General features: G+C 35.5%; 1 protein-coding gene across 1 annotated transcript; it reads right to left on the bottom strand.

Moving 5' to 3' along the window:
* Nucleotides 1–7,239: 7,239 nt before the first annotated feature.
* Nucleotides 7,240–18,030, bottom strand: LOC104232418 (endoribonuclease Dicer homolog 2). The gene is made up of 23 exons (XM_070145640.1): nucleotides 17,877–18,030; nucleotides 17,235–17,315; nucleotides 16,941–17,118; nucleotides 16,572–16,688; nucleotides 15,695–15,829; nucleotides 15,063–15,147; nucleotides 14,890–14,951; nucleotides 14,416–14,556; nucleotides 13,941–14,069; nucleotides 13,727–13,856; nucleotides 13,515–13,614; nucleotides 12,749–12,944; nucleotides 12,507–12,667; nucleotides 12,017–12,235; nucleotides 11,685–11,914; nucleotides 11,339–11,610; nucleotides 10,820–11,253; nucleotides 10,627–10,730; nucleotides 10,319–10,515; nucleotides 9,943–10,152; nucleotides 9,075–9,485; nucleotides 8,232–8,510; nucleotides 7,240–7,803 (listed from the first exon to the last, which is right to left on the bottom strand). Exons 2-23 carry the CDS (start codon nucleotides 17,303–17,305, stop codon nucleotides 7,453–7,455), a joined length of 4,212 nt encoding a protein of 1,403 aa, XP_070001741.1. The 5' UTR covers nucleotides 17,306–17,315; nucleotides 17,877–18,030; the 3' UTR covers nucleotides 7,240–7,452.
* Nucleotides 18,031–18,446: the final 416 nt, after the last annotated feature.

The raw sequence follows: 18,446 nt of genomic DNA, 5'->3' as shown, positions 1-18,446 counted from the left end.
TATATATACATACACACACATATATATAGGCTTTTTTTTTATCTAAGGCACTTTCTTGTAAACTATATATGTATATACTAGTATAAATTGTTTATATATAGCTATATAAATATATATAGTATATATAGTATGTATTAGATATATATATATATATATATATAGTTTATATGTATTAGAGATATATATATAGTGCCTTATATATATATAGTTTATATGTATTAGATATATAATATATATACTATATCAAATTTAAACACAAAATAAATTGCAAAGAAATATTCAAGGGAATGTCTTATATATTTTACTATTACAACATTAACAAAGAATGGCAATATCTTTCTTAGTCCTCCTCTCCCCAATGGAATGAGCACAACAAGGTACTAATACCACCATTAAAAGGAAAAAAAACTAAGGAAGATGTGCCAAAATACAAGTTACATGTTAGTTTATGTATTATCTCTAACAAATCTCATAAATCCTTCAAGGTCCGGAGGAATTTCCGTTGGTGGTGGTGGAAAAGAAGCTTGTTCATCACCGCTTCCGGGCGAAGCAGCATCTTGCGCAAGTTTCGCTAGCATTTCTTCATAAGCTTCATCTATCTCCGGTTGTGATTCTGCAAGTCCAAAATTTCTTCTTTCCGAACAGATCCAATCTCTGAAGAGTACTGATTTTTCCAAGCTCTCCCTCATAGACGCTCTATGATCACCGATTTGAAGTCTCGCTTGACTGAATGCGCTCTCTGATGCCACTGTTGAAGCTTGAACACTTAAAATATCTCGAGTCATCCTTGAAAGAACCGGATAGTGTTTTTGTTTGTCCTTTCACCATTCCAAAACATCGAAGGAGCCGTCGGGATTCTCTGATTCAAGTCCCTGTGACAAATAAACTTGAAGCTCATTTAGTTGTGAACTATCACCAAAATTATCACCTTGAGAACCCCTGAACTCCGTCCAAGAACTAAGGGCTTTTAGGCCCGCAGTTCTTTTAGATGTTTGCGAACTAGACGAAATAGGAGTTGGAACATTTGGTCTAGCTTGATCTAAGGCAAGTTGATAAGCATTATAAATAGTTTGAGCATTTATTTTAATTGAGGCTTTTGCATCTCCAAGTGTAGCAAATTCCTCAGCTGAAAGTGATAAAGCGTTATAAATTTTTGAATACCAAAAGTGAGGACCTCCTAATTTCATTGTAGGATTTAACAATGCAGCAACACCAAAAATAGGGGGATAGGGAAAAATATTTTTTAAACTTAGCTTTCATAGAATTAATAGCTTCTTGATAAATTACTCCACCCTCTAAAAATTGAGTAAATAAATCTACAAGTGCTGCAATAAATATATAAACAACGTGAAAAATGGAGTGTACGTAAGAAACAAGGGGGAAAACAACAGGAAAATGGGGCCATTTTTCGGATAAATAGAATGCACCTCGTATAAGGCTGTATTGTGGTTCGGGCCAAACGGGCATGGGCTTGAGGCGGGCCGGGCTGAGGTGGTCCCGGGCCGAACGGTCCCAATGTGTGGAACCGGCCCACGGTGGTCCTAAGCCCACATGGTCCGGGGCTAAATGGGTCGGGCCCGCGGGCCTAACGGGCTTTTTTCGTTTCGGGCTATTTTTTTAAAAAAATTATCTAAAGCACTTTCTTGTAAACTATATATGTATATATTAGTATAAATTGCTTATATATAGCTATATATATATATATTACATAAGGCAATATATAATTATATATACACATAATACACCCTTATATATATATATATATAGTTTATATGTATTAGAGATATATATAGTGCCTTATATTCATGTGTATGTATGTATATATATATATATATACATACACACACATATATATAGGCTTTTTTTTTATCTAAGGCACTTTCTTGTAAACTATATATGTATATACTAGTATAAATTGTTTATATATAGCTATATAAATATATATAGTATATATAGTATGTATTAGATATATATATATATATATATATATATATATATATATATAGTTTATATGTATTAGATATATAATATATATACTATATCAAATTTAAACACAAAATAAATTGCAAAGAAATATTCAAGGGAATGTCTTATATATTTTACTATTACAACATTAACAAAGAATGGCAATATCTTTCTTAGTCTTCCTCTCCCCAATGGAATGAGCACAACAAGGTACTAATACCACCATTAAAAGGAAAAAAACGAAGGAAGATGTGCCAAAATACAAGTTACATGTTAGTTTATGTATTATCTCTAACAAATCTCATAAATCCTTCAAGGTCCGGAGGAATTTCCGTTGGTGGTGGTGGAAAAGAAGCTTGTTCATCACCGTTTCCGGGCGAAGCAGCATCTTGCGCAAGTTTCGCTAGCATTTCTTCATAAGCTTCATCTATCTCCGGTTGTGATTCTGCAAGTCCAAAATTTCTTCTTTCCGAACAGATCCAATCTCTGAAGAGTACTAATTTTTCCAAGCTCTCCCTCATAGACGCTCTATGATCACCGATTTGAAGTCTCGCTTGACTGAATGCGCTCTCTGATGCCACTGTTGAAGCTTGAACACTTAAAATATCTCGAGTCATCCTTGAAAGAACCGGATAGTATTTTTGTTTGTCCTTTCACCATTCCAAAACATCGAAGGAGCCGTCGGGATTCTCTGATTCAAGTCCATGTGACAAATAAACTTGAAGCTCATTTAGTTGTGAACTATCACCAAAATTATCACCTTGAGAACCCCTGAACTCCGTCCAAGAACTAAGGGCTTTTAGGCCCGCAGTTCTTTTAGATGTTTGCGAACTAGACAAAAGTAGGAGTTGGAACATTTGGTCTAGCTTGATCTAAGGCAAGTTGATAAGCATTATAAATAGTTTGAGCATTTATTTTAATTGAGGCTTTTGCATCTCCAAGTGTAGCAAATTCCTCAGCTGAAAGTGATAAAGCGTTATAAATTTTTGAATACCAAAAGTGAGGACCTCCTAATTTCATTGTAGGATTTAACAATGCAGCAACACCAAAAATAGGGGGATAGGGAAAAAATATTTTTTAAACTTAGCTTTCATAGAATTAATAGCTTCTTGATAAATTACTCCACCCTCTGAAAATTGAGTAAATAAATCTACAAGTGCTGCAATATAAACTAAACAGTTAGAAATAGTAGGATAATATTGGCCAGATAATTTATTTGTAGCAATATGAAATTGTTCTAAAAAATCTACAAGCATTTTAACACTACTCCAATCTTGATTTGTAAGGTGTTCATCATCATCATCATCATCACCATCACCTACACTAGCATTATACGTTGCGCTTATTGGGTTCCTATATTCATATTCAATAACTAAACTTTCATACATGTAATTCCATCTAGTCGGACAAGGTTTAGGAACTTTTCTTTCTCTAAGGCCAAATTCATCACATTTTTTAAAATAGTCTCTAAGTCTACTTCTACGGTTTGAATAAAAAAGCCAATTAAGAGCCATTTTAACCTTTTCAATTTCTACATCTAAAACTTTCATACCAGCACCGACGATTAAATGGTAAATATGAAAAATATTACTAAATGCAGGATTTAGTGTAGTTGTAAGCAAGCATATAGCATTAGTATTACTAGAAGCATTATCCATTGAAACCGACATAATTTTATCTCTAATGCAAAAATATCTACAAATATCTGCAACTGTGTTAGCAATAAACTTACCTGTGTGGCGTGAATTAATTATTTTATAAGCAATAATGCGCTTTTGCATTATCACTCCTCATCTATCCAATGACTTGTAACAGTTATATAATCACAGTCATTACCACTTCTACCAATATCAGTAGTAATAGCAATGCGACAATCTATATGAGTAAATAAATAGCGCAAATATTGTTCATATTCATGTTTATATTTATAAATATCGCTCTTTACGGTTGCGCGAGGCCATCCTTTATAAGTAGGATTAAAAACTCTTCTAATATAATGCACAAAATGAGGGTTAGAGGGAAAACTATAAGGTAAACACATAACAGTAACCATTTTTGTCAATTCTTCACGATCTTTATTTGGATCATAATATAAAATGCCACCGGTAACAGTGTTAATTTCCGGTTGAACTAGATTTGAAACTAGGGTTAACCGTACTATCTACACTTGTCCTCTCTTACACAGCTTTCATTTGTAAAAATCTAGCTTTATCTCTAGGGTGTTTCAATATGTGTCTAGTCAAACTACCTGTACCGCTACGGTCTCCAGTAAATTTATGAACTAGTTGAGACCCACAAGTTTTACATTTAGCCTTATTTTGTTCTCTTAGTTGAGTAAAAAAATGTCAAACAAGAGATGTTTCGGGCCGTTTAGAAGGTAGGTTGTTTATTAAAAGTAGGGGTTACTATAGGAGGGTCATGCGGGGCATCAGTTGGGTTATTAACAGGACTAGTAGGTGTATCATCTAAATCCGGTTGCGTTTCATCTAAATCATCATTTTCCTCATCATTTTCAAAGATAGTTTCATTAGGATAAAGAGCATTCATAACTTTTTCATTTAATTGTTGACCCAGTGCAACATCATGGCAAAATTGACTATCGGAAAATTGAAAACAAGGGTTATCACTATCAAGAATAATAGGTGGAGGAGGACGGGTAACAGGTCTGGGTCGGGGAGCCGGGGGAAGAGTAGTAGCTTGGCTACTAGATTCACCAATTTTAGATTTTTCCTTACCCTTACCACCAAAAATATTTTTCAAAGAAAATGCCATATTAATTATAATTATACTAAATAAAACTAACAAAACTATGATATTAAAACTTAAGAGTTGGAACAAGTTTACCGAATTGACGAACAACTTCTTGAAAATTAAATATCGTTGAAGACTTGAATACTTCAATTCACCAACTTCACAATTTTTCACGAAATTGCAATAATAAAGTAAGCAATTATAGAAGAAAATTAGAGAGAGATTAATAAATTTGTGAGTAAAAATGAAAGAAAGGGGGTATTTATAGTTGAGAATTGGGAAAAAGTGTAATTATAAAAAGTTTGGGATTAAAGCAAAGTTTGGGGGCCAAATGACTATTTTTTAAAGTGCATAACGAACCAATTTTGAAGCCCAACGGTCAGATTTTAAAATCTAGCCGTTGGGCATTTCCGTTGGGCCCCGTCTGGCCCGTTGGGCCCGGTTGAACCGGCCCAAGCCCGCTTGCCGGTCCCGGGCTTAACGATCCCGGGCTCACGGGCTATTTGTGTTTAACCGGGCCGTCACGGGCTTTTGCACCACTTAAGCTCAGGCCCACTTGAACCGGCCCATTAGGCCCGTTTGGACCGCGGTCCCGAGCCGGTCCCGAGCCCAGACCGGCCCACAATACAGCCTTAACCTCGTATCTAGGGGTGTCAATGCATATTTAAAAGCCGACTAAATTGACCAGAACGTACTGCACCAAACCAATTTTTAGGTTTCTTTTAATAAAATCGTAGGTTTTTCTATAATAATGACAAGTTTTTTGCCTTCTCTCTAGGAATTATGACTTGCATTTATGAACCTATTATTATGAAGTTCGAATTCATATATGTTTTTAACCATTAAATATCTGAAATTCATCAAAAAGTTTAATCAGAATTCACGTTGCTGAATACTTATTATTTCCTAAATATTACTGACAAAAAATTTAACATTTCTCTACATTCCTTAAGAGGTTAGCTATCTCACCTTCTATTTGGAATAGTTAATCCTACCATTTTAGTACAAAATGGTTATTGAAACCAATAACTACCCATTACCAAATGGGGGATAAAATAAACCGGCATTTTATTCAGAAGATGAAATTTCTTACATCACCAACCAAATGGCCCCTAATAATATTATTTTTTCTTTTTAAAAAGAAAAATTAATTTGAATCGTACAGATTTTGAAGAAAAAGAAAAATTAATTTGAATCGTATAGATTTTGAAGAAAAAAGAAATTTATTCATATCAGATTTATTCATTCTTTGTAAATCTTTTTGGATTTTAAAGAATTTGAATCGCATAGATTTTTGAAGAAAAAGAGACACGTCGAAAGAAGCATAACACATTTTCAAAGAAATTAAGTCCCATAAGCAACCTATAAAAGACCACAAGAAATAAATAGATAACTATCATTATCTTCTAGATGTAAAGGAATAATCACCAAATACAAGTGTCATTTACCAATTTATAGTCAAAGAATTCTACAACTTTCTCAATAAAATGAAGCAAATATTAATACGGTGTTATGGTAAGATGGATAGAATTTCTTTAATCTAAATAAGAGTCTTTAATTCGAGTCGTGAAATAAAAAAATTCTGATAAGGAGCGTTTTTTTTATAATGAAACTAATTAAGCTCCAGAATAGTATTTACACAACATGTGATATGTTATTAAGCTCATGTTATAAGTTCGTACTCTGACACAAACAAAAGTGATATATAAGTGCAGAAAGACAGAAGGGCGAGTCCATTAGCCATCATTGAGCTTCGATCCATACGTCATTAACCCTCGAAAGTTTCTCCATTGCGCAGATAAATATAATATGTGAATGTCCTTTAATACAATTATATATGAAGAAGTAATGAAAGCATCCAAAAACGGATATCCTTCGAAATTATAATATTTACATGTATAATGTATAATTTGGAAAAGGACAATCATGAAAGAGTATAATAATGCTCCCAAAAGAAAAGTCTTAACATTTTAATTGTCAAAATGATGAGTTTATATTACAGAAAAATAATACACAGGTATGCAGCAGACTCAAATACCCTAACAAACGGTTTAGCCATGAATTTAATTCAACTAGGTAACACCTTGTTTAGATGATTGTTACCTATTATATTATATCGTAGTGTTAATTTAAATTTAATATTTATTTTGATTGTTAAATTTTATTATATTGTACCGTTAAATCTACTGTTACAATACAACTAAAACTATCACGGACAAATTTAGTGTGGTCACATTGTTACATTTTTTTTCTCTCATCTTGCCCTTTCTTATTACTAAATAATCACATTTTATCCTCTGCATATTGCTGGCGCATGACATCATAAAACGACGACAAACAACATAATCTATTCTTGTATATATCAAAATAATATAGTACAATACAATACAATATTATACGATACATTATAAAACTATACATAACAACCATCCAAACAAGCAAGGATAGAGTTAAAAAGAACTTGTTTAAGGATAAAAATAGATCATCAAATAATAAGGCAACATGAGACAAAGAAATAACGTAGGTACCCCACAACACCAAATTTGTTCATAAAATGAGCATCTTTATTGACACATAACAACGAATCCAATAATACATCGCAATAAATTTTAAATGACAATCAAAACAAACATCGCACTTGAAATAAGTGCACAGTACGAAAGGAACACACAATAAGGGCAGAAACCAAAACATATGAAAATTTTGTAACCTGAAGTTGCAGAAAAGCAACTAAAGCTAAGCATCAGATGCACATTCCTTCAGCAATTTGAGTACATTTTTGCAGGCCACCTTCTCGGCCATTTTTTTGTCTCGTTCCGAGCACGTGAACTTGTGACTAACACCGTCAGCTTCAACCTCTACTGTAATATACGCCACGCCATTCACACGTGAGACAACATTCTTCTTCTTTATATAACCTTTCTGGTCACATAGTTCACTCAACTCTCTGACTGGATGGAGCTTTACTGTATCCGGTGTAATCAACGGTTCCAGAAGTGTTCGTACGCTCTGAAACACAATATCTTTGTTGAAGCCAGAATCAACAAAGATCGCCCCGGCAAGAGACTCAATAACATCTCCAAGCACCTACATCGAACCAGAAAAGCAAACAAGTTAATAAACCTAAAATAGAAAATCAAATTAGATTATTGGATACTCTATCTGTCCCAATTTATGTGATACACTTTCCTTTTTAGTATGTCCAAGAAAGGAATGTCACCTTTCTATAAGTAGAAACAATTTAACTTTTAAAATTTTCTTTTTACCGTTAATGAGATGCTTTACTGCCACACCAATGTCTAAGGTTTGTCTTAGAATTTAGACCACATATTTCAAAATTCTTCCTTTCTTAAACTTTGTGTCCACTCAAATTGTGCCACATAAATTGGGACGGAGGGAGTAGTATTAATCCACATTGATCTTAAGTTGCTTCCGTCAATTTTTTCCTTCCGTTTCTAAAATTTATGGTTTTCAGATAAAGTGTTATTTCTAACTATGAGGCAAGTATGCAATACCTTTGGAAAAGTAGTTTCGGACTCCCATCCGAAAGTGGACACCGGATCCAGTTTCTCAAAATTCAGAACAGTATTAACTATCTGTCTCTGCAGATCCTGTGAAGCATGAAGAATGTGCTTGTGTAGGCCAGCCCTAACAGCAGCTTGAGCGTAGCATTCATTATTTACGGAGGCAGACCTCAAATCAGTAATGAGTCCTGGAGACAGTCCCGGATATTTGAAATACAGATGCGCTGTAACAGCATAATCTAGCACTGCATCTCCAAGAAATTCCAATCGCTGCATAGCCAGGTAAATCATCAGCAGTTGAATCAAGAAAGGTAAAAATGTACAAATACCAATGGAAGAAAATGATTTCTTTCATTAATAACCCTTTATTTAGGAAACATCATAATTGACTTTTCATTGTTCATATAACAATAAGTAAACAAGATTGCTAATGGAAGACTAGAAGTCAACTGGAAACGACATCCGAAGTACTGCATCTGTTTAGGATACTTATTCTGAGCTAATGGGACATCACATGTGATTGTAAGAACTTTAACCTTAAAACAGAACAGGAAGAGGGAATCTGAACTTAGAATAAGATTCCCCGAAGGCAAGCCAGCATTCCAAATAAAACCATGAAAAATTAGCTTGAAAGAATGAAACAGTGCACTTTTTTCCTTTGTCACTAGAAGTTTTATGAAGAATCATTAAGTACTATCGAGCCGCTTAGGTCAATGAAATGTTCAGGTTCACAAGACATAGATCCAACTATTTAAAGATTCAATGATAGAGCAACCACGAGACGCAGAAATGCAATCAACATCAAGATGGATAATAGTTATTTACGAGACTAACCTGATAGCATCGTGGAATCTCAGGTAGCATGTAAGATCCGTGAGTTAGAGCTTCTACAAGCAGAGAAGGATCATGGAACTTGTAATGTAGCAGTGATTCCAAGTATCTGACATTAACTAGCTTCTCAGCATTCATAGGGAAGTGCCTCGGCGAAGGTGCATCTACAAAATCAATGCCGATCCCAAGCCATTTCATAAATGACAAAGCCGCTACTTCCCCGCCTGAGCTGAGGAAGGCACCTATCAGTGCCTCAACAACATCAGCTACCCTCTTACTTTTCATCTTCTGCCTTCCCCTACTATACATTTTTACTGAAGGCATCAGCACTTCTTCATCGAAATTGTGAACTTGGGAATTATCACCAGGAATGAGCCACCCTTTAAGATCGAATGGTTCATTACGAATGAATCCCTGTAAAGAAAGGTATTTATTGGGATAGCACACATCAAGCAATCCAGAAGTGTTAAATAAATAAAATGTTAAAACTCGACTATAGGAAATCTTTAAGAATACTTGGGCATATTTACTTATTCAAAGGTCCAAAAACAGTCTGTCAAAATTGACATGTCCTACGACAAACATACTCCAATTGATGCACTGACAAAGTAGACATTTTTTACAAACATAGGTAACAGCAATGGCCAAGAACTACTAATTAACATTATAACAAACACTAGACTTAGTTGTGTGGGCGAGGGACAGTAGTAAAGAATGTTCATACGTGATAGTTGGCAACCTTTAGGTCAACAAAGGTCTTTAATTAAAGTGCACGTGCATATAAGTCAGCAAAGATTCATATAGACATGGAGTTTATGCTATCCAAACTCCTAACGAAAACCCAACTAAATTATCACCAAGGAATACCTACCGGTATTTTACGAGCACATCCAAGCTTGCACAATGCAGCATTGGAAATAATTTTGTTTTTCTTCACAGTGAGTAGACCCTCGTGATGATTTTCATAAGTCTTGAACAGCTGTATACTCGCAGCATATTTGAGAAAAGAGTCTCCAAGTGTCTCAAGTGATTCCAAATGAAACTTCTCGACGCATTTCTTTGTTGTAATTGCTTCCAGAACCTAAAATAACCAAGCAAGGACCACAAATCAGCTAAAACACAAGGAAGTCGAGAAAAGGCTAGTCTACTGATGGAAACTCAATCCCTAGAGTATGTGTAAAGCTCAGAGCTTAAGAAGACTGAATAAAATGGAGCTAAATCTGTGATGAGATAAATGCAGCACATACCTTAGCAGTTGGAATAAAAATGTTTTGAGTGCACTGATCTGAGTGCATCCTTTTCAAGTTTGAAGCCATAATCAAGGACTCAACCCGATGCATGACCGAAGGAAGATATGAATAGGTATAAAGGGTAGAAATAGAGACAGGTGACATGATGATGGAACAAAGTTCAGGAGGCAATTCAACAGATGAATCAGTTGAATCTGCAAAGGCGGACAAGGAGGTCAAATAAAAAAGAATAGTGATTTTCCATTAAACAGTGAAACTAAGTTCTGAGTTCTGCATTATAACAGAAGGAGAGCCATTTGATCAACCTTTAGCCTTCTGACTTCTACATCTTTGAAGGTAATTGTGTACTTTGAAAATGCGTTTCCCCCTAAGAAGTGGTTCTCCTTCAAAGCATAAGTTGATCCCATGCCTGTAAACCGCACCTTACTTAATATTTTGAAACCAAACATTGATATAAGGAAAAGCTGCACCAAGGAATTAGTAGTTAATTGTACAAACCGCTTTTTGTAGTATTCTTTGTAGGTAACGGATTCTCCAGTTCTCTGTTCCAGCAATGAGTTGCAATCCAAATTATCCAAGAAACCGGTAACGCAGTACAAATAGCCATTATGAGGCGTACAGACCAATGAGTTCTCCAACATGCAGCTGCATACCACCCCAGTTTTGGTGTTCACACTGCGTTTGCAACCTTGCGTAGAACAACAATCAATATGCTTATCCCCAAGAACTAGAGAAGGAAATAGCACAGAATTCACACATTCCCAATTTATTTGAGGGTTTTGAGTTGAACCCAAAGATGGAAGCAAAAGATAATCAGAAACTGCAGAACCAACAGGCAGTTGAACTGCAGCCAAAGCGTCCTGCAGTTTACTCAGATCGCGGTCAAGAAGAATTCTGAATAGACTGACTTGAAACCTCTGACATCGTAAAATCTGGAGAGAGAATATAAAAAGTATTACCTACTTTTTTACAGGTGACAAGTAAAGAGAGGATAAAAGTCATAAAAATTATAGTCACCTCTTCAGAAGTAAGTCTAACAACTCCACTATAATTTACTTGAACTAGCAAGCTTCCCTTATCAACATCCAAGTCAAAAGTCAGTCTTTCATCGTCAAACTTGAGCCTTGTCCTAACAGCAAGTACTATCCCACGAAGCTGGTAACTGCTGTAAGAGTCATGTTGCAAATCAACTACGTAGCAGTAGTACACTGTTTCCGTATCATTGGCACAATGACTAACCAATTCTGGTGGAAAGTACTTTGATTCTTCATCGGTAGAGATTTGACATCCTGCAAAATATAATGGGTTAGAAGGCAAGTAACTTTAGTCCAAAAAACAACCTATAACCAAAAGTGAGAATTACCCAATTCTTTGATGATGGCTTCTTCCTCCACGATATCAGGAACAAGATTGTCGGTCAAGGCACCCTCACGATGAAGTTCTTTACAAGCTTCGAGGCAAGCAAGTTGCTTCAATATTTTGGTATTCCCTTTCACACTAATAACTTTTTGCAGTGGGCAATTTTTGGGAAGATGTAGGGTGCAGGTTTCTGTTTCCTTCTCAATAACAAACCTAGGACTGGGTTTATAGTACCTACAATCACATTGAACGGCGGTCAGTAATGCAACATTTAATGCCTGAAGTACTCAAAGATACCAAATCATTAGAACGTGGCAAGGATTATGCAGTACAAACCCATCCGAAGATAGCCTTGAGCAATAGAAGTATAACAATGACACGCTAGAACTGAGGGTGACAACTGCTCCAGTTGTTTCAACTTTATAGTGCAATTCATTTTGCAATTCATCATCAAGAGGTGAACACGGAATAGAAGCATGGCGTAATGATTCTTGCCGCATGATCTCCCCACTTTGCATATAATTTTGCATGCGAGTAAGAGTTGATGCATCCCCGCTAGGAATTAAGCCAGAAATAGAAGGATAATCAGTCCGTTGTTATAATTAAATCTTCCAAATTTTATCAATAATGATTGCACAAAATCAAGAGCTGAAGCAGATTTAATCTTTTCAATATGTGCACAATCGACAAGAGCATAAATAGAATGTTTTAAGTGAAAAATACACCAAAAACAATAATGACAGAACCCTTTAAAACATTCATATATCAATTATATCCAAGTGATAGTATTTGTATTTGTGAGGAGGGAATGGATGGAAAAGCATACCTCCCAACCATCAGAATAAAGTGTGAGTTCTGCTTTCGAGCTCGACCACGAGACTGTATAAAGCTACAAACGGTTGCTGAGGGATCAAATCGAATGACAAGGTTGCAACTTTGAACATCCAAGCCCTCTTCAAGAATAGAAGTCGCTACAATAATGTTGACCTGCAGCATTTTGCATGGAAATGAGACTTTCAATCTTCAGAAATCATCTACAAAAGTAGGGGAAAATAAAACTGGACTTACCACACCCTTGCGAAATTCTTCAACAATTTTATTTTGAACATTTCTACTCTGTGACTGCAGCATAGAACTATGTCCTGCTGTGTACTCAGTTTTCCAACCACTTAATTCCGGAAGCAACTCATTTAACAAAGACCGAAGAACAATAGCTGTAATGATTCTCTCAACAAATATGATGCATCTCAAATCCTTCAGGTCTCTATTGGATTGGTAAAAAAATGTCATCAACAAAAAAAAAGATGTCAGCCAGTGAATCACTAAATAGAAAATCCTATTTCCCCACAAGAACTACATTATTTAAGACATATCGCAAAATCAAGGAGCAAATAGAGTGATAGACTCCAGCATCACATTTAATCAAGATAAGATGAGACAAGAAGCACAGGATTACAGTTTTAACATTAAAATGTGATCATTAAAAGGAATAGCGTAAACCATTGGTAAACTACCATGTGTAATGTTATTTCAAAAGCATAGATGAAAGTACACAGTCATGTAAGGGAGTCACTTAGGCAGCATAATGCTCCCTCCATTACAGTTAGATGGCTTGCGAGTTCAATGACTCAAGAATTGAAATTTTTTAGCACTCATCTTGTGCTTCCAAAATATTTAAATCCGTCAACACAAAATTGCATGTCATTCTCTCGTTGCCACAAATCCTAAGAAATCTATCGGACAACTTTTTTTTCCATTTATTCTATGGAACATCCAATAGCTTGAATTGGCATTGATGCTTTTAACAAATAGAGTTAATAGTCAGACCTCTTACCTGTACTCAAGAAGAGACTCTATAAGACTATTAACTTTGGATGTCAAATATCCAGCATCAACATTTGCATGAATATCACCACCAAGTGACCAATGTGAACCTATGTAGAGAGAGAGAGAGAGAGAGAGAGAGAGCACGAAAAAACAAGAAAGAAGTCAAAAAAACATATTTGCAGCTCAGGATAAGAAAATGGATGTTGCTAATTATGATACCAGATGGTATGCGAGCCGAGAAAACCTTAGATGCACCCAAACTGAAATTTCTAACAATCGTTTGAGCACAAACATCTAATTCTCCCCATGAAAAGAAGTCGGTTTCTTCAGAGGACAAGAACTCGGCTGCCTGATTCAAAACGAATTCATGTTAGGAAAATGATCAAGGCCAAACTGATTAATTTTTTTATGCACAAACAAGGAACTTATTTACCTTGAAAGTCAGCCAAACACCCAGCTCACTCAAACAAAATATGAAGGACGAATATAGTTTTGACAATCTTTTTCTTGCAGAACCAGCACTTAAATCAGATAGGCTTGACTTTGAAATCAAATCTTCATACTGCAATGATAAGAAAACACAACCAGAATTGAAAGAGCAAAAGTGTAGACCCCATATGTTGAACAAGCCAACATGATTGTTTAATCATTCCAAGAATAGATTAAGGTTTAGTTCTAAGTTCCACTATTTTCTCAGTGCACTACCCATTTTCCGCTCGCACACAACTACTATATAGAGAAAGGAAGAGCCAAAATAAACTGAATGATAAATGACACTGTATATAAGTTCCAAGGGGGAAAAATATATGATATAAAGGGGAGTAAATCCAGAGAGAAAGACGAAAGGTATGTATGAACATTCTATTAATAGAAAGGCATAATCCATTGGCTGAAGAATTGATGCTTACCTTGTCTTTCAACTTTATCAGGTCAGAAACTAAACTAACAAACAATGTGCACGGAATATCCACATGTTGATATATCTTCAGCTTCGGAGTTGAGAATGGGATATACTCTGCCAAAACAGATTCACTGACACATGTGTATACCTTCATTTGCAAAGGCAGATCACAATCAGACGAACTAAATATATATCTACTTGTGTCTGTCTACTTGCATACATTAAAAAGACATGCTACCCAAAAAATAAGTGCAATGCTCAGCGATGTACTGACGACAAGCATCAGAAGCAAAAAGTTTAATGCTTGCACGGTCCGGTAATAAACACAAATTACAGAAAGATACATTTGCAAAAATCATGTTGATGCCATCACCAAAAAAACTTCTTTAAAAAAGAAAATAACTTGCTTCTATCCTTTGAACTACATTTAAGACCATATTGCATGACGTGAATGGATAAAAGGAGAAGATTTAGAGAGAACCTTGGAATGCATAAGATTCTCGAGGTCACGAATCATTTCCCAAGTAAATTCCGCGCTAGAACCTGCAATAAAAGTATGACTATGACAATCCACAGAAAGACAGTTTGCTAAGAGTGTGATGTAAAAGCATCTCAAAGGGTTAATTGATGATGATAAAATTAAATGTCAGTAACCTTTAGTCTTTATAGGGGAAGCAGTCATTCCGAATATTCTTGGAAGTTGTGCGCTTTCAAGGGTGAATTGACGATGATAAAATTCCTGAAATTAAAATCAATTCTTTGACGAAAATTGTTCAAGCACCATAATAAGTCATGCTCAAGCAGGATTATAGTGGGTCTTTTCTAAGGTGCGGTAAGATTGTTGGACTAGTTAGACTTAAATCACATACGTACAAAAGCAATGACGTGAGCATTAGAGTGCCACATCGGGTAAATGTACACACTGTATACTGTGCCTATAAAAGAATTCAGCCATAAGACATGTATTCCCATATTCTCTCAAATCTCTTTTTTATCTAATTCCTGTATTCTCTCAAATCTCTTTTTTTATCTATCTTTTTACAGGTGGTATGTGACATGCAACACACACTCAAGAGACAGGAAGTACTGAAATAAAATACTGTTGAAGAAGTGGTGGTAAGTATACAATAGTAGTCAATATCCATTGAGACAGAAATCCAATGTTGTTGATAACATTTTGCTCCATTCTTTCTTCTTTATGATGTAAGTAGGGCACTCTCCCTAAGACGAGCACAAAAATTAAGGTCCAGCATGATACCGATAGAAGATGAGTACAAAAAATATACCTTCATTATGCAGGCATAAGGGTGTTTGCCTCTTGCATTGTGACATTCATCAAATATTAGAACTTTGATCATTTCAATTTTTAAGAAACTATGCCTCAAAGCAGCAAGTAGTATTGCGGGTGTCATTACGAGGACCTGAAAGACAGAAATGATAATTACTTATCAAGCATCCAGGTATATATTTTTTGATAAGGACATCCAAGTTATATATATACAACTTAAGTCCTAGCATGTATATTCTGAAACTCAAATCTAAAATATTTGCCGAGAGCCATGCCAAAACAAAAAGGATTGTAAGGCAAAAAAACAGCAGCTTTGTTTGCGAATTCCCTCGGAGAGAAGCTATTGCTTATACTCCATAGCCATTTGTTTTGCCGGCAGGAAAAATTTTAAGGATTCCATTACCGAAGTTGACATGAAGGATTTAGGAATTGCAAAGAAAATCCTTGGTATGGAGATTTCAAGAGAAGACGGTGTTGTACATCTTTCTCAGAAGAGGTATATTGAAAGGGTTCTCGAGAGATTCAATATGCATACGTTCAAGCTTGTAAGTACACCATTAACTCCTCATTTTAAACTTTCAGAGTTACAAATGCCTCAGTCCGAGGATGAGGTGGAGCATATGTCAAAGATTCCTTATGCCAGTGCAGTTGGTAGCATTATGTATGCTATGGTATGCACACGTCCAGATATTGCTCAATCTGTAAGTGTGGTAAGTAGATACATGTCCAGCCCAGGAAAGAGGCATTGGGAAGCTGTCAAGTGGATATTGAGATATCTCAAAGGAGCTTCTGGTGTTGGTCTGACCTTTCGAAAAAGTGGTGGAGGTATTTCAATTCTCGGTTATGTAGATTCTGACTATGCAGGAGATCTTGACAGAAGAAGGATCATCCACCTGTTTTTGCCATGTAGCAGCATCCCAATAATCGACACCCATTTCTCCCCAATACTTGCCCACTTTCAAGTCGGTATGCATGATGAGAGCATCTCCTTGCTTTGTAATTATCAATCGCAAGATCAACAAAATTAGGACAAGTCAAATAGACAGTAATGCACCTAAAACCAAGGCCCTTAGAAAAAACACAAACTAAAGGGGTACTCCTCAAACAATATCACAAGTCACAAAATGTGGTAAAACCGTAAAACTAATGCTCAATAAAAGAGTTCCACAAACTATAGCCAGAAGTGAAAAATATACACAGTAAGATCATGAAGTTTAAGGACTAGATTAAGCTAGGAGTAGTACCTGAGCCACCAGAACAACCGTTGGGACCAAGAAAACAGCTATGTATGGAGAAGGCTTTCGAAGAAGATAAGCATAGCTTCTCAAAAGCATAATAGCAATAAGGGTCTTTCCAGAACCAGTCTCCAAATAAACAATAGTGTTCCGCTTTAATGCCGTCTCCAATGCCTCTAACTGATAACTACATAACAAAATCATACATAAAAAACACACATATTACAAAGGTTCCTTCCTTTTCTATTTATTTTTTCCAACTCCATGATACATTAAAAGAGAAAATAAATGTAAAATGCCAACCTTCTTGCAAAAGGCAGAGAGTCAGGGCAGAGCTGTTGGTTTTCAGAGACTGTAACTTCAGCTGGCTCCATTGATAGTTATCTACATTAACATCAGACCAAATAAACATAAGGACACCAACCAAGTAACAAAGATGAAACAGAAAAATCTACAAGAAAATGACAACCAGTTGATCATACATAATAGCAGCCTATTTATCTTACATACCCTTTTTACCATTTTAAGCAAACACTAAGAAAAACCAAGGATTTCACAAGGCACAAATAATTAAAGATTTAACACCATGGAAACACCCACTTCATAAAAAATCCAAGAAAACTCTATGAGTAACAATGATGAAACAGTAAAACTCCTAAAGGAAATGACAATCAGGTGATCATACATTAAAAAAACCACAAAACTCCTGCATACCCTTTTTACCATTTTTTAAAAAACACAAGGAAAAACCAAAAATCAAGAAAAGAATACCAATAACCACCACCACCACCACCACCACCACCACCCCTCTAAAAAAAAAAGACATCACAAGTAAATCACATATGCATAAAAGAGTAATCTGAATGAAAAACACCCAGTTGAATAAAATGCATAAAAGAGTGATTTTATGAAGAAAAACACACATAAATAGTTAAGAAAACTCACTGGCTAGAGTTGAATTGCAGGATTGTGAATAAAATATTTCAAACAGTTTTGAGTGTTTAGTGAAGAAGAAAAGGTAAGAGAGATACAAGGGAACTATATGTAGAGGTTTTTAGCTTCTATGGAAAGGAAAAATACTCTCCCCCACCCCACCACCCACCACCCCTTAATCAGAGTAACTCTGCAACACCACCACCACCCACCCACCCACCCACCCACAGGAAAAAGCAATGATAGTACAATTTATGATCAATACAAAACAACCCCAGATGAAAAGACAGAATCTTTTTGACCTATTAAATATAGGAAATCCAATTTGAAGGAATATAAATCAGAACTCCTTTAATACTGTTCTGTTTAAATTCCTCTAAAGAGAAAAGCACTCAGTATATTCATTTGTTTTTTATTTCATTATTTACCCTTAAGAATCTGTTTAATGACAATAGAATTTCTTGATCTACGGAACGAAATTTGATAATTATAAGGGTAATTTAGTCATTTTGTATTAAGAAAATGGACCACCTTAATACGGAATTCTGTTTCTCGTCACTGTTACGAGGAAATAGGAATAAC

This window comes from Nicotiana sylvestris, chromosome 5, assembly GCF_000393655.2.
Source record: "Nicotiana sylvestris chromosome 5, ASM39365v2, whole genome shotgun sequence".
NCBI lineage: Eukaryota > Viridiplantae > Streptophyta > Magnoliopsida > Solanales > Solanaceae > Nicotiana > Nicotiana sylvestris.
This window is presented reverse-complemented; position numbering and strand designations above follow the sequence as displayed.

Coding starts and splice junctions, on each gene's coding strand:
- LOC104232418 (XM_070145640.1), bottom strand. CDS start 17,305: ATGGAGCCAGCTGAAGTTACAGTCTCTGAAAACCAACAGCTCTGCCCT. Junction 11,611..11,684: donor AGCCATCATCAAAGAATTGG/GTAATTCTCACT, acceptor TATATTTTGCAG/GATGTCAAATCTCTACCGAT. Junction 11,254..11,338: donor TTAGACTTACTTCTGAAGAG/GTGACTATAATT, acceptor TTCTCTCTCCAG/ATTTTACGATGTCAGAGGTT.